Raw genomic sequence first — 22,255 nt, 5'->3', positions numbered from 1 at the left:
AAGTTTCATTGTAAAGATGTGGAAACTTTCATAAAATATTATTTTGTAGGTGACACTGGGTGTATGTAGGTTTAGAAAATATTGAATTTTGGAATGATGAATTTTCTCTAAATAGCAAACAAATTCTCTGACACTTTCCTAAGTAATAATAATAATATGCTGTGGAGTATGGAATAGCACGGTAGCACTGTCTTCCTGTTGTTCATCAATTTGCTTGAGTGGGCACCAGTAACATTGTGAGATTTGTTGCAGCTTTTTGGCATATCAAATACGCCAGAGGTAGCTTGCCAAGCTCTGCCAGGCGGGCGGAATACTCTTCGTAGCTTGCCGGGCTCTCCAAGAGGGGCAGAGGAATCAAACCCGGGTTAGCTGCGTGCAAGGCAAACGTCCTACCCACTGTGCTATCACTAAGAGACAAAAAAAATCTGTATGTTAATTTCAAGTGAAGATAACTTTATGCTTCTATCGGTGACTTAACACAAAGCATAAACTCTAGCAAAAAGACCTTGATTTAACTCATAGATACTTCACTTTTGTATCAAGTTACTCTTTTCTCTTTACTTCTGTTCTCTCATAAAAGAATTTAAATTTATATTTGCATTACTTCAAGGGGTTCTTATGAAAAGTAAATTTTATATGGGAAGTGTTTCACAATAGTGTTGGCACATCAGAAACAGTAAATATGAAAGTTATTTAGCACTGTAGCACTGTAGCACTGTCCTCCCATTGTTCATCGATTTACTTGAGCAGGCAGCAGTAATGTCTTCACTGTGAGACTTGTCACTGTTTTTGTCATATCAAATACACCACGGGGAGCTTGAAATATAAAAATATTTTATATATGTATCTTAACTTATGGGCATATTTATTTATAGAACAATTCCTTAGTACCTGAGAAATAATAACAAAGATCCTCAGTATAACAGAGAATAACTTGATGATTATTGTGATTATTTTCCACAAAACTATCTTAGAGTATTTTCCACAGGACTATCTTCAAAAAAGACAATATTTGGGGTGAATAGTTATACAGTCAATAACCACATATATGCTCTGTAATGTACAAATGTGCATCTTAAATACCAAACTACAAAAAAGCAATATCATAGCCAAAACATATTCCTATTAAATGTAATTCTAGCATTAAGATATTCATTTTTATATTACTAAATATTAATTTTATTCAAGTCAATAGTCAATTATTCAAGGCTGGAGCGATAGCACAGCGGGTAGGGCGTTCGCCTTACAAGCGGCCAACATGGCCGACCCGAGTTCGATTCCTCCGCCCCTCTCGGAGAGCCCGGCAAGCTACCGAGAGTATTCGATATGCCAGACACAGTAACAACAAAGTCTCCAATGGAGACGTTACTGGGCCCGCTCGAGCAAATCGACGATCAACGGGAGGGCCTTTACCTTTACCTATTCAAGTCAATATACATTATGGAGTATCAAACAAAATTACAGTCTGGTGCTAAGTTGAGTAACAGAAAAGAAGAAAATCAAGTTCCTATCCCTGGGTAGATCTCAGAACACTAGGATGAGAGACTCTCACATAGAAGTTAACCAGTCATAAGAGAAAGTATATAACTCAGTGCTAATTATTGGTATAGCTCATAACAACAAGTTGTAAGAATTCTGAAGAAGAAGATAAGCTGTAGCAATGGAAATCTAGAAGAAGGGGATGAGGGGGAATGTTTTATAAATGACTATGATTAAGTTAACCTGTGAGTATTATTGTTTCCTCTTTTTTGAAATTTGATAGTTTAATGCTTGTAAAATGCCTAGCACTCTAAAATAAGAAAAAATTGTGGTGGGACTAGTATAAAACTAGGTTGCAGAAAGTAGAATACTCTGTCTCAAGTAAAAAAACACACAACTCCTTTTTAGAATCTTAGATTCTAAAGAGAATGAAAAAACTTTAACAAGTAATATAATATCCCTACTATAACATGTACAATTTTCTATGGCAAGTAGCAATGGCTTCTTCGTTCACCCTCTGCCCCCAACAGCTTCCTGAACTCACAGAATCTGGTACATATTGAGATACTAGATGCTTTTTTCCAAGCAAACTATCTTCCTATAGAAATAGACATGACATAGAAGGCATGTATCTTCTTTTTTCCCAAATACTTGTTTTAGTTGGCCCTTCCCTTATTCAAGTGATGGCAATCAGAGCTCTGTATCAAGAAATGTTATAATTAGCCTGGCAAGCTACCGAGAGTATCTTGCCCGCATGGCAAAGCCTGGCAAACTACCTGTGACATATTCGATATGCCGAACACAGAAACAACAAGTTTCACAATGAAGACGTTATTGGTGCCCGCTCGAGCAAATCGATGAACAACGGGAGGACAGTCTACAGTGGACAGTGCTACAGACAGTGCTAATATTTTTAAATTTTCTATATGTAACCAATCAAACGTTCTATACCACAGTCTCTCCAAATACAATGGCAATAAGACAAAAAAAAAAAAAAACGCGTGCCCGCAGAATGTGTCAACAAAATTTTGGAAAACCAAACTTAGCAAGAGTTACATGCACTGGGGGCTGGAGCAATAGCACAGCGGGTAGAGCCAGGAGTAACCCCTGTGCATCGCCGGGTGTGACCCCAAAAGAAAAAAATAAGAGTTACATGCACCTTATATCACTGAAATCTTTCTTAACATAACCAGTTAGAGCACTGATGAATTACAATTTGAAATACCTTTGCACTGGTATTTCATTGAAGTCCTGCATCTCTCACTGTAATTAAGTTTCCCTCACAAGTCAACAAAGTAAAATAACCAGAACAGTCATCATAATCATTACTTTGACAAATAAAGTCATGGCTTCTATGACAGGTTAAAGCCTAGCACTGACTTCTGGATGAAAAATAGAAGGCACATTAGAGTTATAAAAGTTCCTCCCTTAGGGCAAGTTATTTAAGTTTCAAGCAATTTCAGTCATGTATCACAGTAGCACAGTCCTACTGTTGTTCATCGATTTGCTCGAGCAGGCCCACTAATGTCTCCATCGTGAGATTTGTCATTACTGTGTCTTGGCATACTGAATACATCATGGGTAGCTTGCCAGGCTTTGCCGCACAGGCGAGATACTCTAGGTAGCTTGCTGGGCTTTCTGAGAGGGGCCGAGAAATCGAACCCGGCTCGGCCAGGCTGGCTGTGCACAAGGTAAACGCCCTACTGCTGTGCTATCGCTCCAACCCAGTCATGTATCACAGGTTCTAAATTTCTACAGAGAAAAATTAAGAAACATGCCCAAAGGAGAACTGAACATTCAATGTATATTATGAAGTATATTACCAAAGTTTTGGTAATTGAACATTTTTCTATGTAAACTCACTTCAGTATATCAGGCTTTCAGAGTTTCTATGTTAATACAATGTGACCACACAAATGTAAATTATTTGTAATTGTTTGCAAAACAAAACTGCTTTTCCCATTGATCTCCTATGCTTTTATAGACCACACCTGCAGAACTTCATTTTGATTAGGATTTCATTCCTGCAGGCTACAGTTGAGAGGGTCTTTGGTTTCCTGGTGGTGACACACTAGCAGGAGAGTAAGAGTGACAACTACACACTTCTCACCAAGTTGCAGGAAGGAAAATCTGCATTGTTTATTATCCCTTTATTATAAACAGGATGCTGCTTATAATATTCTAACAGCAATACTTACAAAGCACAGTATTCTAGCCACTATGTAAGTATGGTTAAAAATGCATGATTCTCTTCTCATGCATTTTATTCTTCTCAAATATCTTATGGTTTGAGTTTACTCTATTTCTGTATGTGGCTCAAGTGTATTTATGGTCTTGATAATCAAAAAGACATTCAAGATGTGATAAATCATAACTGTTGGGCAAGACCTCAAATGAAGTAATGGGAAAGAATTAAAGGGACTGCTGGTGGTAAAAACTTGAGGCACACATACACATAATCATGCCTTCAATTCAAGGGGCATTTGGTTATAATGTTTCTGTTACAAAGTACCATAAAATCAAAAGTTCAGAATCACACAAAGTGATTATTCTACTCTCCTGGAATTTAGAAATAATAAAATTGAGTGTTGTCAGGGTATATCCCCTTGGAGGTTCTAGGAAAAATACATTTCTTACCTTTCCAGTTTCTTTTTCTTTTTTTTTTTTTTTTTTTTTTTTTTGCTTTTTGGGTCACACCCAGCAATGCACAGGGGTTACTCCTGGCTCTGTACTCAGGGGTTACTCCTGACTCTGTACTCAGGGGTTACTCCTGGCTCTGTACTCAGGAGTTACTCCTGGCGGTGCTCAGGGGACCATATATATGGGATGCTGGGAATCGAACCCCCGGTGGGCCACATGCAAGGCAAACGCCCTACCCGCTGTGCTATCTCTCCAGCCCCCCTTTCCAGTTTCTTGACGCTCCCTTCTTCATTCCTTATATACTGGTTTCTTCCCTGAAGCTTCAAACCAATAACACATAAAACAGGAAGTAAGGCATTTGCCTTCAATGTGGCTGACCCTGGTTCAAATCTCCAGCACCATATATGGTCACCTAAGCACCGGTGAATGGTCCCATATTGCTATTTTTGTGAAGCCTTGTAAACAAATTATACTTTTCTTCTTCACAAGTCAACAACTGAAACGGTCTTAGGGATAGTCCTCAAAATAAACTTAAATGTGCTGATTGCCAAGAAGATACTTCAATAGCTTTTCCAACCTCCTCGCAGAAATAAATTCTGCACACTACAGACTCATGTTTGGAGCTGGCATTCGCTCTCTCGTCTCCATGGTGGAAGAATGATCCCAATTTAATCCTTGTCATCTGCATGTAGCAGTTCTTTGATGCAGATTATAAATGGACTTTGACAAGAATGCTATGCACTACTTTAGGCTAAAACTCCTGGTAATAGTAGAAACTAGAATTGGTTATCATCTGTTCGCATCTACTTGATAGGGGAAATCAATTTGCTATATATCTTAACTGAAAAGCATTTTGCTCCAGAAAATTATGGGGTAACTAGTTTATGTTTCTGCCTACGATAAAGTTCGGAACCAGAGAACAAGTTTACTTTGGACGGGATAGCAGGCTAATGCTGGACCCGGTCGTTACAACTGCCCCAGTCTAGAGGCTAAAGCCAGTTCCCAGGTGCTACTGCAGGAGGGTCGCGGCTCCCTTCAGTCTCGGAAGCCGATCGACACTTAATTGTGCATCAAATTACGGTCCCGATGGATTAACCCCCAACACGGCAACACAAAATTCTGCCGCTGGCAACAGCGGAACCAATCACAGGCAGAGGAGAGTTCTCGCGTGAACGCCCTCCCGCCTTGACGTCATCCTCACGGATGTGCTCGCGAGACTACAGAGGGGGGCGGGCACCGACAGCTGCTTCTCCCGGAGTGCCGTACCTCCGAGGAAAACAGTCGTTTGTCCTTACCGTTGCTTCTAACGGCCCTCAGCAGGAGCGACATGGATGGGGAGGAGAAGACCCCTCTCCCCCCAGCCCCCAGCCCTCCCGCCCCCGACCCTGCCGCAGTCGACGCGCATCCCCACCAGAGCCCGAGGCTCCGCGAGGAACCTGAGGCGTCACAGGTGATGGCGACGACCGGTGAGGAAAGCTCGGAGGTCTCGGCGCTCCCACAGCCCCAGCCTTCAGAGGAGGGGGGAGCACGCCGGGAGTCCGGGGCCTGGGGCCTGACCCCTCAGGCCCTGGTAGCCGGGGATCACTGTTACGTAGCCTCCAATGTGGAGCCTCTCCCCGACTGCCCCGAAGCCGTCTCGGCGGCCGTGGCAGCTTACTGCCGCCTGAGGAGAGTCGGTCAGCGCGGCTTCGGCGGAGACTGGGCCCGAGGCGGCCGTGGAGCCGAGAGGTCGGGCTTCGGGGCGATGGCGCCGGCCGAGAAGCTCTCGAGCTCGGCCGTGGAGGAGGAGGGGGAGGAGGCGGCCCAGGGAGGCGTGAAGGAGGAGGTGGCGGGAGAGGAGATGGAGGTCGGGGAGAACCCGGCGGGGGCTGGAGGAGACGCGGCGGGGAGGAATGGACCCGCGCCGGCGCTCCGCTTCCGACCCCTGCCGATGGAGCGGCGGATGAACCCCCTGGAGGCCATCCAGTTGGAACTGGACACGGTCAACGCCCAGGCCGACAGGGCCTTCCAGCATCTCGAGCAGAAGTTCGGGAGGATGCGTCGCCACTACCTGGAACGGAGGAACTACATCATTCAGAACATCCCGGGCTTCTGGATGACGGCCTTCCGCAACCACCCGCAGTTGGCCCCCGTCATTAGGGGCCAGGATGCAGATATGTTAAGGTACGTCACCAACCTGGAGGTGAAGGAACTCAGACACCCGAGAACGGGCTGCAAGTTCAAGTTCTTCTTCCGACGCAACCCCTACTTCCGAAACAAGCTGATTGTGAAGGAGTATGAGGTCCGGAACTCTGGCCGGGTGGTCTCTCTCTCCACGCCCATCGTCTGGCGCCGGGGCCACGAACCCCAGTCCTTCATTCGCAGAGACCAAGACATGGTCTGCAGTTTCTTCACTTGGTTCTCAGACCACAGTCTTCCCGAGTCTGACAAGATCGCCGAAATTATCAAGGAGGATCTGTGGCCAAATCCACTGCAATACTACCTGTCTCGTGAAGGAATCCGCAGGCCCAGACGCCGCCCAATCCGGGAGCCAGTGGAGATCCCTAGGCCCTTTGGGTTCCAGTCTGGTTAACCGTCCACCCCGGAGAAGTTGCACAAAATCCCCTACCACCTCTTGCTGGACCTGTGCTTACATCAAAAATGGGTATGACTCCCCCTCCCCACACTCCATCCTTCTCTGCTGTATCTGTGACCTTCATTTCTCTCAACTTCCGAATTGAGAATTTCCATGGAGACGATTTTCCTCTTCTGCATAGCCTTCGTATTATTCTGCTTTGCTATCCCATGCTGCATTGTCATCGCCAAGCAAATGATACTGTAGATTGCACTGCTTTTATCTGCTCTGTTTGGATCCTGTTTCCAGGACTTTTTGTCTCTTGCTTACAACTTGCAACCTGAAACTTTTTCTAGGAGCATTCTGTACACGTTTTGCCATACAGATATATAGCCCGTGGACAGTTGGTGAGCGTTAATGGTATCGAGGGAGAGCATCACTGTACGCTTTGGTTTATGAGAATCCATTGTTCGTTTTTTGTACCTCTGGTCACCTATTGCTTCCTGTTACTATGTTAACTTTCAGACTGTTTTCAGCCCTGTTGTTTGGTTTCTGGTAAACAATCTCCAAAACTGGTCTGGCGGTAGACACAGGTTTTCTCTCAGCTCACACACACACACACACACACACACACACACACACACACACACACAAACATCCTTCCACCCCCTCATTTCTTACCTTCCTTCTCCATCTTCTAGATGTGCTGTCACTAAAGTAATTGAAGTGATATGATGGACTCAGCCCTCAAGGCAAAGTTAGGATAGTGGCTATTCTAAATACCAGACTTTGTTAGTTCGAACTAGCAACATTACATTAAAAAAAATCTAGATACCTTCGTGTATCTCTTCTCTTTCTGAACATGGTTAAAGTACCAAAGGGGCAATTCCAGTTCTCCAGTTTTGTTTGTCTCACAAACAAAAAGCCACAACTTTTCATTTTTTCCTGGTGATAGGTTGTCCTATAAAATAGGTTGCTATAACACTTAAATATGCCTTTCACTTCTTCAGAAACACTTTGTGGGTTTAAAGGAAGATCTAGATGTAATGAAAAGTGATTGTTCAAAACAGGTAGGTTAACTAAAGAGAATGTGGTGGTTTCTCCAAACAGGAGAAACAATAAAAAGGCAAAGGTGAAAATTAGGCCTAAAATGAGACTTCAAGGAAGACGTTTTGTCGGTGGTGATGGGAGGAGAAATACTTACCAGTATTTCCATGGGACCATTGAAGGGAGCTCCAAGGGAGTTGTTTATAGAAGAGTTCTTTAAAGAAATGGCACACAACTTTGGGTGCTTTATTATTTGTATATGACTTAGTTTGTACAGAAAATGAAGACTATGTTTTGTTTCTTTAGCATTTAGTAAAATCTTCACTCTCTCTTTGCTTACCGGCAAAGGAGCTCTATAGGCTATATTGTGCTTTCTGTTGGGAGCATTTAAAAATTTTTGTTTTATTTTGTGATAGAGACAATTATTCATGACAGCTTTTAATTTGATTTTGTTTCTGTTAAAACTGTATTATTAATATAATTTGAATGACTTGTTCTTACCAGATTCTGAAGACTTTGAAACTGTTATCTTCTTGGAAAAGTAACAGAAAAGGTGTGGCTTAATTTTTGACTTGATAACTTTCTTTTGTAACAATTTGATAGTTGACATCTCTTCTCCTATACCGTAAGTGCTTGTGAAATTGCTGTCAAATTTGAAAATGTACCATTAACATAGTTTTCCTTATGTGCATGATGGTAAAATAAAAGCATGTTAATCTTCTCAGTGTCTTTATTTTTTGTATTTTGAGTTACACCTAGTGATGCTCTGGGAACCATGCAGTATTGAGCTTAGAGCCTACATCTCCTGAATGCAAAGCAAAAGCTCCCACTGTTAAGCCTTCTCCACAGACCTTTTTTTTTTTTATTAGATAACATTATAGAATTGAGGTGCTTAAATGGATATAGTAGGCTTTATTCCAAGGACAGAAAATAAGGCACACCACTGGACCATCCAAGGTAGAAATGGTTGTTTAAGAAATGTTGTCTTTTGGAGCTGGAGAGATAGCATAGTAGGTAGGGCTTTTGCCTTGCATGTGGCCGACCCAGGTTCGATTTCCAGCATCCCATATGGTTCCCCGAGCATCACTGAGAGTAATTCTTGAGTTCATGAGTCAGGAGTAACCCCTGTGCATCACCAGGTATGACCCAAAAAACAAAAAACAAAAAAGTTAAAAATAAGAAATGTTGTCTTGCTTATAGCAAGATGTTAATAATGACAGCAGTCTTTTTTTTTTGCCTAATATAGTTTACGCAGAACTACCACCTCTTCCCTTCCTCAAATATCTCTATTTCTGTCTTCATTTTATTATTAAGCTATTCAGATTGTGTAGTCACACTTAATAACTAAATGTTCAAAGTTCCTATCAGTGATACTCTATACCTGTACTTTTTCTCTGCTGTAAAAACTTTTGTTACTGCAGGTGTTTCATTTTCTTTTCTTTTTTTTTCTTTTTCGTTCACACCTGGTGATGTGCAGAAGTTATTCCTGGCTTTGCATTCAGGAGTTACTCCTAGCGGTGCTTGGGGGACCATATGGGATGCTGGGAATCGAACCCGGGCCAGATGCATGCAAGGCAAAACTTGCTGTACTATTGCTCCAGCTCCAGATGTTTAATTTTCTATGTCAAAATATTCAAAGCCTTTTACAACATTTTTGTCTTACGGCCTCTCTATACTGACTAGGAATGTAAAATAAGATCGGGAGTAGAATATAACACACAACTCACAGTGAGTTACACAAATATTTTAAACTAAGAAGGGGAAAAAATAGTTTATTCCATTTATTGTTATAGTTGGGAAAAGACTAATAGGTAAAGAAATATTTCATTCAAAGTGATAGAGCAAAAATACAAGAAAATACAAGTGTATTTTTACATTTTTTTCTCTCAGTTTGGAAGCTTTGTAAAAGCAGAGATGGGAGAAGGGAATTTATTACATCCCTGTTTCTAGTATAAGTTTTGTTACTGGATATTGAATGACACAATGAGCATCTCCACTGGAGAAATAGAACAAAATAGACTAGTATCCAGACTTGATGAGGGAAAGAAAATGTGATTTTTTTCCCCTTGGTTTGGTTTAGTTTTGGGTCCACACCCAGTGGTGCTCAGAGATTACTTCTGGCTTGCACTTGGGAATCACTCATGGCAGACTTTGGGGACCATATGGAGTGCCAGGGATTGAACTTGTGTCAGCTGTGTGCAAGGCAAGTGCCCTACCTACTGTACTATTTATTTTCAGCTCCTGGAAAACAGTTTATAAGGTATTGTTAAAATTCTTTTTCTTTTTTTTTTGGTGGGGGGTGCACACCAACCTCCTGGAGGGCTTGGAGCTTGGTCATCCGTGGGATGCTGGGGATCCAGCCAAGGTCGGATATGTGCAAAGCAAGTACCTTACTATGCTCTTTCTGGCCCCCCAAACTACAAAATTTTTACCAGAAAAATTCTCTTAAATCATTAGAAAAGATCAAAACAATAGCTTTTTATATGTCTGCTTGAAAAAGCATTACTTAATTTTGGGTCAATTTTTACGTGTTTTAGTTCTGTACATTTCAAAGTCAACTATTATGCTGGAAATAGGATAGATATGCATTGGCCAGTGTGGTAGCCTCTACCTGGCTTTTCTGTTCATTTGTTTTAATTTGCCAATGTATATCCAATTCAGAATGCTCGAGCGGGCCCAGTAACGTCTCCATTGGAGACTTTGTTGTTACTGTGTTTGGCATATTGAATATATCACGGGGAGCTTGCCAGGCTCAGCCGTGCAGGCGAGATACTCTCGGTAGCTTGCCGGGCTCTCGGAGAGGGGCGGAGAATCGAACTCGGGTCGGCCATGTTGGCTGTGTGCAAGGCAAACGCCCTACCTGCTGTGCTATCGCTCCAGCCCAATTGTCCCAACTCAGAATAATAATTATTAAATAGCATTTTGTGTTTATTACACAGGCTATTTAAATTTAAATGTGGCTAGTTCAATTTGAGTCTGCAAGTAAAAATTATGCTTTGGATTTCAGAGACTTAGAATGGAAGAAAGGCCCTCCCATTGATCGTCGATTTGCTCGAGCGGGCCCAGTAACGTCTCCATTGGAGACTTTGTTGTTACTGTGTCTGGCATATCGAATACTCTCGGTAGCTTGCTGGGCTCTCCGAGAGGGGCGGAGGAATCGAACTCGGGTCGGCCATGTTGGCCGCGTGTAAGGCGAACGCTCTACCCACTGTGCTATCGCTAAATGTACAGCATCTCAGTTATCAGTGGCAGTGAATATTGAAATAATACTTTGATAAACTAAATGAAATATATTAGCATTTCCCTTATTTTTCCATTTTTAAAATTTGACTTCTGGTAAATTTTAAGTTATATAGAATAGCCTGACTTTTGACCTGTTGGGTAGAATATATTAAAGCAGATAAAGCATCTAAAAATTAAAATATGTTTTCCCATGAAATTTTTTGAGACGTTAAGGGTTATCAAACAAATATTCACGATGAAGAAGCTGCAGGCAGAGGTCAGTTTTCAAAATGTACTATGCAAACTTGATACAAATAGAGAAGCTCTAGGTACCAATTTGATACTGATCATTATACTGTCTGTTTAGCTACTAAAATCATTTGGGTCCTATAGCTTGGTATTTTTCTAGAAAGACAATATTCTGGGTAATTTCTGTTCATTTGTTTTAATTTGCCAATGTACATGCAATTCAGAATAATTACTAAATAGCATTTTGTGTTTATTACACAGGCCAGCAACATTCTAAATTAATGTGGCATTACATTAGGTCAATATCTTTAAAACAGCATATTTCACTCCAGTTTTTTGTTTATAGACCATATCCAGTGGGCTTAGGACTGACTTCTGGCTCTGTGCTTTGGGGACCATATGTGGTCTTGGAGATCAAACCCAGCTCAGCTGCATGCAAGGCAAATACCTTTCTTCCTATATTTTCAACCCAAGAAGCTTATTCTTTAAAGATGATATGGATTAGTAGGATATTCTTGCTTTTGAGGAACTGTTATCTATTATCCTCAAGGCTGAGAAGAAAAAGTAGCATTCTGTGGTTTCTTTAGCAAATTCACTTAACCCTGTGTGCTAGAAAACTTGGCCTAGAAAAGGCGACTTTATCCATTAGTATTGGAAGCATTTAACTCTGAATATGTTCTTCACTTGCAGTGCAGTGCTTTGATCCGTTTCTTCTGTCCTCAGTTTCCTAAGATCTATAGAATTTTCATAACTTGGGGGAGGGGGAGTTAAATTTCAGCTTCACTTTTTCAGAATTTGTCATTAATGAAATTTCCTTGATAGAAAATTAGTAACAAATGGTTCTATTAAAAGTTAAAAAGTTAAAAGTGCACATATTAAGCTACTAAATTTTATAAATAGGTTTTTTAGTGAACTGAAGAAGTAGGGAAGATTTAAATGGGGTTGAATCAATGTAAAACCATTTACTATCTAGTGCAAAAGAACTTTCTCTAAAGCATCAGTTTCCTTCCCTTTATTATAAGTTAATATTCTTGATGATTGGAAAATGCATTATAAACCTGATAACACCTATAGCAAATACTTGGAAATGTGTATACTATGCACTGTGTTTAAAAAATGAAAACACATTTTGGGATAAAGTAGTCAATAAGTATTAATTTCTTTCCATTTCCTTCCTATTCGTTATTCATCCAGACAAGTTGTTAGTCTAGTCTGATATTTCTCAGACCTGACTAGGGTTGAGTGATGGTAGGCACGAACTCTCGCCACTTTTTTTTTTTAATTGAATCACTGCGAGATACAGTTACAAAGCTTTCATGTTTGAGTTTCAGTCATACAATGATTGAACACCCATCCCTCTACCAGTGTACATTTTCCACCACCAATATCTTCCATGCCCCCAGTGAAACACCATGAGGTACAGTTGTAAACTTACAAATTTTTGTGTTTAGATTTCAATTATACAATGATTGAGTACCCATCCCTCCACCAGTGCCCATTTTCCACCACCACTGATCCCAGTATGCCTCCCACACCTCATCCCCCTTATCCCACCCTGCCTCTGTGGCAGGGCATTCCCTTTTGTCCTCTCTTTCCTTTTGAGTGCTGTGGTTTGCAAAAGAGGCATTGAGTGGCAATCATGTTCGGTCTGTAGTCTACTTTCAGCATGCATCTCCCATCCTGGGACCATCCTCCCAATACCCTGTATTTTCTCGCCACTATCTTATCTCCTAACCTGTCCTGTTCTCAAAGTTGCTGACTACTTGCAAAACATTTTAAGTTTTTATTACTCTGTAATTTCATTTATAACTTAAAATTTGGAATTACCTCTTTTTTTCTTCTTATGTCTCAATTCCAGGCATAATTTTTAACTCTAGACTTTTTTTGTGGTGAGGCATACTTAGTGGCCCGGGATCTGTTACCAATGATACTCTGCCTACTTCTGTGAACCTGAAGGTATAACAGCATCAGCACTGATGTAGTGCTGTTCAGGCCAGCAGTGCTGGAGTCCATCAGGGGTACACACAGTGCTGCTTGAGGCGAACCATGTGGTGCAGGGGATTGAACTCCAGGCCTACCTCATGCATTTCAGTCCTCTGGACTTCTGCCCCAATAGAGATTTTAACTTGCAAATCAATTGGAACTGACATTCTCCATTTACTGAAGGATGTCTATTCAGGACTATCATCTGGTATATAGCATTGACAACATACTCTATAATAATAAAATAATCTCCTAGAGCACTTTCGAGATCTTTTAGGCCAGCTGTTCCTTGATCCTTCTTCAGTTTCTGTCCATTCCTCTCTACTTCCCTAAAGAAGTGGATCAGAAAAGGTGCTTGCTGTAACAACCAGCATTCCTGTAACAATAGCATCACTGGAGTATTATTAGAAATGTGAATTCTAAAACTCCACTTTTAATATACCTACTAAATGATAAACTCAAGAGGCTGAACTTTGCAACTGTAGTTGTCAGTTCTCTAGTTGATTCTGATGTATGTTAATATTGAGGAACCACTGCCCTAATCAAAATTCTTTTTCCTTCATCTCTTGCAGAGTCTCCTAAAACTGATTATAAAACAAAACAAGACTTTTTGTGTGTGATATATATGTATTTAAGCCACATCCTTACGTAGAGCTCACTCCTGGCAATGCTGGGTGTGTGTGTGACATATACAGTGCTGGGGATTGAACCCAGATTGACTCTCCAAGTCACTCCTGGCAGTGCTCTGTGTGTGTGTGTGTGTGTGTGCTGGGGATTAAACTCAAACTGGCTGTGTGCAAGACAAGCATCCTAAATCCTGTACTAGATAGTCAAGTTCTGCTGCAGGTACATATCTCCTCACCATTTCAGCAAGTAAAAAGATGATGTATGGCTTTACTTTCTAATCCTACAGTTTCATCATCACTGTTTCCATTCAGTAGGGAAATAGATGATCAGCAAATTGATAAGTATTCAAATAGCTGTCTCATTTAGGGTTTCATATTTCAAATTAAGGACCTATCATATTGTAGCAGTCCATAATTCATAAATATATATCTACCTATCTTTATGACAAACTATAAAGATTTTCCCAAACTATATTAGATTATAACTATAACAAATAAAAATGTCTTATATTTACTCTTTGAACTTATTCTTTCCCTTCTAATGAACAGAATGGGCCAGAATAATTTAAATGTTTAATATCCTTCTGGAATTTGAATGTTGAGATGTAAAGAACAGTTGATAACACTAGTAAATATAAATAATACATACTTTTAACATTTGCTAAAGTTTGAGTCAAACTATGAGACATTTAGTTTCTAACCTCTTCACTAAGCTTTAACTTCTACCACTATACAGTTGAAAGTTGTACTGATATGGGTCTAAGAATTACTAAGTACCATGTACTAAGTACCAGAAACTTGGTAGTGTAGATGGCGCTGTCAGCCATTTTATGTAAAGATCAAACTTCTCTGGATTTACTCTCAACCCAGTTTTAATAAATTCTCAATTAAAATGATGTTTTACATAACTGATTTCTTAAGATATTTGATTAAGTTTTTAAATCATTAAATAGTAGTAAAGCATTTTATTTTACTTCAGTTCAACAGAGATGGAAATAATATATATCTACAATCATTTAGAAAACCAGAGTAAAAAAGAAATATATATTCTGATATTTCATGTCTTTCTCAGATTATACATATTCCAACTAAGTCCAACTTAATTCTCCTTCACTTTTTACTTCATATTTTATGGTTTTATTTTTTAATTTTAGTATACTTTATAACTTCATAAGAGTTTGACTTGCTTTAATACTTCCTGCACTAAAATCTACTAAAATACAGCTAAATCTTATGAAACTAACCCGGTGCTATCTCTCTGACCATATTAAAATTTTTTTTACTAAAGTTAGATCTTGAAGAATAAAGAATATTTAATTAGGTAAAGTAATAAAAGGAAGAGAAAACACTGTATTAAGTAAAGGAAACTAAGGAAAATATGCATAGCTATGAAGTTGCGTGCAAAGAAAGGCATAAATTTTAATTAAAATGTTTTTTAATTACAGTGAGATACACAGTTGAAAGTCCCCAGTTTCCCTGCCACCCCACCCACCTGCCCACCTCATCTGACTTTGTGGCAGGAACTTTATTTTACTTTCTCTCTCTCTCTCTCTCTCTCTCTCTCTCTCTCTCTCTCTCTCTTTCTCTCTCTCTCTCTCTCTTTACTGTTGGGTATTATGGTTTGCAGTACAGATATTGAAAGTTATTTGGCCACGTTTTTTAAAAAGCTAACATTGATTTCTTAGCTAAACTAACTTAAACAATTATGAAAAAAAGAACACAAATGATCAAAAATGAAAAAAATTTACAACTGATGACACAGAAATAAAATGATTAGGCTGAAGATGTAGTTCAGTGGGAAAGTACGTATTTCACATGCGATACATCCCTGGCACCATTAAACAAAAAACAAAGCATCATAAAATAGTACCATGAGAAGAGAGACAAATTGGATAATGTAGAAGGAGCAAAGTTCCTTTAAACATGTAACTTACATTTACAACAAAAATATAAACGGACCAATAACAAAAAGATCAAATCAGGGAGCCAGAGTAATAGCACAGTGGGTGGGTGTTTGCCTTGTACAAGCCCACCCGGGTTCAATCCTGGCGTCTCATTTGGTCCATCTGTGCACTGCCTGGAGTAACCCCTGAAACCCTGAGCGTCTCTAGCTGTGGCTACCCCCACCCCCACCCCACGCTAAAAGATCAAATTGGTTAATCAAAAATCTCCATAAAAGGAAAATCAGGACTAGAGGACTTTCTGGTAAAATCTATCAAAGAAAAATTAATGCCAATACTTCTCAAGATCTTCTGAAATATAAGGAGTAAACACAAACTCATTTTATGATGTTAGTATTACTCAGATACCAAAGTCAAATAAAGACACATGAAAATAAAGCTATAGATCAAAATCCTAATGTATATGCAAAAATACCTCCAAATAACATATAACAAATACAATCATGAATAACTTTGTAACTGCATCTTGTGATTCAATTAAAAAAACTCCCCCAAATAGAAAAAAATTCTAAAATTTCAGGATACCACATTACATACACAGGAGACATAAAGACTACAATGGGCTGACACTGTTGCTTTACATATCTGATTTTGATTCTGGTACCACATGGTCCTCAGTACCACCAGCAGTAACACCTGAGCATCAAGCTGAGGGTAACTCCAGAACACCAATGCATGTGTGTTAAAAACCAATACAATAACAGACCTGGAGGAACTTTGTTTTTTTACATCAAAATAAATAGCCAAGCAACAATGACTAAAATATGTTACTGGCATAAAGATAGGCTTATAAATCAATACAGAAGAGGGCCTAGAAAGAAATTCACACATGTAAACTCACCTTTCATATGGTACCAAGAATATATAAGAAGAAAGAATTGTCTTTAACAAATAGTATTGGGGAAACTGGATATCTTGATGCAAAAGGATGACATTAACTCTATTCTTACACAAAAAACTTGTAACTCAAAATTATGAGAAGATTTAAAAGACCCAACAACTCCTAGAACATGGGGGGTGGGGGGAGAAGTGTCATGACATCAGCCTTGGCAGTTATTTCCTAGATGCCATATAAACTTTATTTACATGGCAAAAGAAATAACCATCAAACAACGGGAGGACAGTGCTACAGCTACAATATACATCTATTCACTCAACATGAAAAACCAGCATACCTATTCATTTTAATAAAACTTTAAACTGTAATCAAAATCTTATATAACATAGTCATCAGGCTATGGTAGGGGCCAAGAAGAAGTTGCTGTACAATGATACTTGTCTATAAGGATGAAATTCACCTGCATGAAAATAAATCAAGTGTTATAGAGGATAAATATGACAGCAAATTGGATAGCAGAACTTGGAAGCACTGTAGAAATGCAGATGATTTTCAAAACAGAAGAATGCTAAGATTTTGGTAAAGGAGATGGAAGGAGAAAATTGGTAATTAATACATGTCTGACCATGGGTAGGTAATTTACCCGTACTTTTTGAGTCCCTGTTTACAAAGTTAACACATTTCAAAAACCTAGTGTGGCTGGATTATAACTCAGTTGAAGGGCACATGCTTTGAATGTATGAGGCCTTGGGATCTTCCCCCTTTCTTTTCCCCAAATGTTTAGTGCAGTTTGCTTGGGGAAGGCTTTGAGTTTTAGAGAATGAACACGTTTCTATTAAGGTAAAATCTCTGTTGATAGGAATTATCAAAAATTGGCCATGGACTTCAAATATTTCTACTCTCATTTCCTCTTGTATTTTATTGGCAGTATGTTCCACTGTTTCTTTCATATCCTCCTGTATTTTATTGGATATCCGTTCTACTGTTTCTTTGAGCTCATTAAATAACCTCCTTATTTTGACTCTGAAAGATTATCTGTGTTGGTATTTCTTGATGGAATTTATAGAGCTATAAATCTGCAAAAAATTTTACGTACACCATGAGAAAAGTTGACTAGTATAGTCGTGGTCTTATATATTTTCAATTTTTCTTTTGCGAATAGCAAAATTTTTATTTTGTTCCGCATAATATGGTAATCTTCATTTACTATTTGCTGCTTCTTTGCATGTAGCTCAGGAAAATTTAATTCTAGAGAATTAAATCTTTCAATAGTGTAAAGATTCTTTTGGGGGGGAGTTGAGGAAGAATAGTGTCAAAGAGTAACTCAGTCACAAAATGATAGCACATTGTTATAGGGGAAATAAAGCACTATGATTGGCTCCATATGAAGAGGGTGGGTGGGAAGATTTATTAAAAGAAAGGAAAAGGAGATCAAGTAATTGTTAGTTCAGAAGAAGTGAATTGTTTGTATATTATTTTGTTAGATAGCTGGCAGCAGCCAGTCAGAACAGTTTGTCCTTTAATGTAACAGATAAGAAATTCTCTGAAAAAATCTGTGAGCTCAGCCATGAAGCTATATGACATGCTGTTCCTCTGTAATGTCAGTCATTACTGTACTACTACACTCATTAGACATCTTAATATATCGGCTGCATTTTCTAAATCCCTTTTCTCTAAAATCCTCACTGGTTCCTCTTCTGAGTTCTTAAAAGATCATAATCCAAGATGCTCTTTAGTAGTATTTATAAAAACTGCAATTAGAATCATTTTTCTTGTATGAATTTGAATTAAATATAAGTATACAAATTTTAAGTTCTTCATTCTTGGATTTTTCTAAGGGTTAGTATCAGTATAATCACATCCCAATAAAATAGCAGATAGTAATGACAGTACTATCAAATGAATATGAGCTAACAGAATTAAGTTGGTAATAGCTAAATGTGCTTATAAGTATTTTAACACTAACACCTTAAATATTGATCACAAGATATTTTAATTAATCACTTTGGTGCCAGCAGTTAATTGCTTCTGCTCAGAAGTGAATTATTCAATGAGCAAAATTTGGCAAGTATTTGCTGGCCACAGGTTCACAGTCATTGTGAAGCAAGAAGTTTTAGATTAATATCAAACCCGGGAATATATACTTGTTATGCATAATTTTAGAATTAAAATCTTCTGATAATGTATTTCTTCCAGAAAAGTTGAAATGCTACATTAGCAGGCGCTTGCGCAGGTGCGTGTGCGTGCGTGAGTGTGCGTGTATGTGTGTGTATACATCTAAGCGTGTGTGTGTGTGTGTGTGTATGTCTGAGCAGAGAAAACACTTTTTACATATTTACATAAAAAGCAAAAAAAATCGCCGTTTCTTCGTGTACTTTTCTCCAAATATATAAACTTTAAAATATACCAGGTATATTGAAATAATTCTTTATCATATCTTGTAAGGATGAGGTGATTTTTCTTCCCTGCCCTTGCTGTGTAATATTGCAACACAGCTTTTCTTAAAAATCAAGCTCCGCTCATCTCAAATTGTTAAGAATTTATATATGAAGGCCTGCACTTGCTTATCCGCATTACTACACTTAAGCCCTATGATCTAACAGATATGAATACATAATATTTTAAGTGAACATTGGAGACAATTTCTTGTGTCTTAGAAATTCATTAAGCGCCTTAGAGCATAAACATGTTTAACAGATCTTACACATTTGATTGCACCTATTTACGTACGCCAAAACTGTCAAGTTGCAGCATCTACCGGCTAGGTAACAAGAAGACAAAAGAACATTCTTGACTGACCGGCGTAATCACAAAGATTACGGAATTCTCGCGCGAGATTACTAGGCGCTGGGCTGACGTCACGGTTGCCATGGTAGCATCCTCTCCGGAGAGAAAAAGCGGGGTGGTCAGAGGGGTGGAGCACAGTTTCTGCAGAGGACCGGAGACGCGCTCCTCCTGCAGGTCTGACTTCTTCCAAAATGAGCGGCCTGGAAGAGAGCAAAGACCCGCCCGTCGTGGAAACCCCCGGCCTCGCTCCGCCCGATGATGATGCCTCGGTACATCCAGACCCGAGCCCGTGCCCGGGGATGGAGACCGCGGCGAAGCAATTGATGGCGGACACAGGTGAGAGCAGCTTGGGGACCGCCGCAGAGGGAGGCGCGCCCCGGGAACCCGCAGACTGTGGCTTCGCGCTCCGCATCCGAGTTGCGGGGAGTCGCGTCGGTGCAGCCACCAAAGTAGCTCAGGAAGAGGCCCCGCCTCCCACCCCGGGCCGGGAAGCGGCCCCTGCCGCCGCCGCCGCCGCCGCCGCCGTGGCATCTGACAATAGCCAGGAGAAAGGCCGTCCGCGCAGAGAGGCCCGCGGCCTTGTCGGGGAGAAAGCACTAGAAGCTTGTGGCGCAGTGGGGCTGGGGTCTCTGCTCCTGGCTGGGGTGAAGGCCAAGGAAATGATGAAAAGGTGTGGCGTTCTAGCGGCAGCGGAGAAGGAGGGAGGAGCAGCCGAGGTGGCGGGAGAAAAGGGGATGCAGAAGGAAAATAAGGCAGCAGGAGGAAAGGAGGAGGGGAAGCCCAAGGCCCCGAAGATCAATAACTGCATGGACTCTCTTGAGGCCATCGATCTGGAGCTGTCGCAAGTGAATGCCCAGGCTGACAGGGCCTTTCTTCAGCTGGAGCGCAAATTCGGCCGTATGCGAAGGCTCCACATGCAGCGCAGAAGCTTCATTATCCAGAATATCCCAGGTTTCTGGGTCACTGCCTTTCGAAACCACCCGCAGCTGTCCCCTATGATCAGTGGCCAAGATGAAGATATAATGAGGTACATGATCAATTTGGAGGTGGAAGAGCTCAAGCACCCTAGATCAGGCTGCAAATTCAAGTTCATCTTTCAGAACAACCCCTACTTCCGAAATGAGGGGATTGTTAAGGAATACGAGCGCAGGGCGTCAGGCCGAGTGGTGTCTCTTTCCACTCCAATCCGCTGGCACCGGGGCCAAGACCCCCAGGCTCACGTCCATCGGAACCGGGAAGGAAACACAATCCCCAGTTTCTTCAACTGGTTTTCAGATAACAGCCTTCTTGAATTCGACGCGATTGCTGACATTATCAGAGGAGAACTCTGGTCCAATCCCCTGCAGTACTACCTGATGGGTGATGGGCTCCGCAGAGGAATGCGAGATGTACGACCTCCAGTGGAGAGTCCCAGGTCTTTCAGGTTCCAGTCTGGCTAAATCCTCCTGCTGAAGCTTCCTCCTCAAGTTACCATACCACCTCCTCTTGGACCCATGCTTGGCCATCAGCATGCAGCCTTCCATCTGCTATCTCTTCATACTGAATTTTGTCCTTTGATTCTTCAACAGTCTTTTAAATCTTCAGCAGTCAGTTGCAGCACTGCAACTTACACGCCAATGCTCTTTTTTTCCTTCAGGGCCTTCATACTATTCTACATCCAATTACATGTTCCAGGCGCATGCCCTTCCACTGCTTCTATGCCAACACATGATGCTGTAGATAAACACCATCTTCCTTTGCATGCATGACTTGGGATCCTTTCTGTGACTGATCCTATCAGTTTTATCAGTGGTTATCTACTGCAACAAAGCTTGATACATCTTTGCAAATAACTCACTGGGTTTCACACTTTATGCTGGTCTTTGAGGTGCACCTGTGTAAGATGAAGCTGCTACAGATGATGCCAGCCATCAACCCAGACTGGACATTTCAGGCTACCATTAACTGGATTCCAGCTGCCTTCCTGGACCCATGCCATGTATTCTTCTGTTTTTTGGCAGTATCAGGTGGCTGGTAGGTGGCTACTAGGCATGGATGAGGTAACAGATGAGAGGTGTGCTGTTATGCCTTTGGTCACTGTGCGTCATGACCAGATGCTGGTGAGTATCAAGACCTGTTAGGACCCACCCAAACTTATTTCAGCCTCTGATGAGCTTTGCACAGGAACCATTGTCTGCCTTCCTAGAATCATCTGTGAACTAAAGCTCTCAAAGGTCCATGGGTCACACATAAACCCAGTCAGGCAAAATTATTGGGCAGTTATATGAGACAGTGCCCAAAACAAGGCTGGGATGGGGGTTCCTTCCAGTAGTTAACTTTTCTGAATCCTAGCCAAGAAATCATTCTTAGGTTAGGCAATTTTGTTAGGCATTTCCTAACACCTTCTTTACCTACTTAGTATAAATATGACCAAGCTCCCAAGATGGCACTGAGAAAGAAGTATTTCTGATTTGTGGGACCTGTTAAACATGTCTTATCTGATGGTCTCTTTCCATCTCTTCCTTTTTCCACCTCTTCCTTTCCTATCCTTCATGCCTCCTTTTCCTTTCCTTCCTCCAAAAGAACTCCCATCTCTCTTCCCATGTCTAAAGCAGTTATTCTTCACAAATAGAAAACAAAACTGGCAAAGCAGGCTTTTTAATTTAATTTGCTTTGCTCTTTGTTATGAGGAAGAAAGTTCTAAACCTTTTGAAAGGAGACCGCTATGGCTTATTGTTGCTTAATTATAGGCTATAATCAATGTTCTTTTAGGCCATTTTGACCACCCTTATCCCTGTCCCGTTTTCCAAAACTTGTGTTTTGAGCTTTATTTTGAGAAACTGGGAGGAGAGTCTGAAGACCTCACATTATGATCAAGACAGACCAGAGA

The 22,255-nt window shown here is 40.6% G+C and overlaps 2 protein-coding genes across 2 annotated transcripts; both read left to right on the top strand.

Annotated features, from left to right (window-relative positions):
- Positions 1-5,391: 5,391 nt before the first annotated feature.
- On the top strand, positions 5,392-8,441 carry TSPYL1 (TSPY like 1). The gene has a single exon (XM_056125019.1). It carries the CDS (start codon positions 5,447-5,449, stop codon positions 6,689-6,691), a length of 1,245 nt encoding a protein of 414 aa, XP_055980994.1. The 5' UTR covers positions 5,392-5,446; the 3' UTR covers positions 6,692-8,441.
- An 11,035-nt stretch (positions 8,442-19,476) lies between these two features.
- TSPYL4 (TSPY like 4) lies at positions 19,477-21,763 on the top strand. The gene has a single exon (XM_056124997.1). The coding sequence runs from the start codon at positions 19,578-19,580 to the stop codon at positions 20,823-20,825; it is 1,248 nt and encodes a 415-aa protein (XP_055980972.1). The 5' UTR covers positions 19,477-19,577; the 3' UTR covers positions 20,826-21,763.
- Positions 21,764-22,255: the final 492 nt, after the last annotated feature.

Source organism: Sorex fumeus, unplaced genomic scaffold (assembly GCF_029834395.1).
Source record: "Sorex fumeus unplaced genomic scaffold, SorFum_2.1 ptg000054l, whole genome shotgun sequence".
In the NCBI taxonomy this organism is placed as follows: domain Eukaryota; kingdom Metazoa; phylum Chordata; class Mammalia; order Eulipotyphla; family Soricidae; genus Sorex; species Sorex fumeus.
This window is presented reverse-complemented; position numbering and strand designations above follow the sequence as displayed.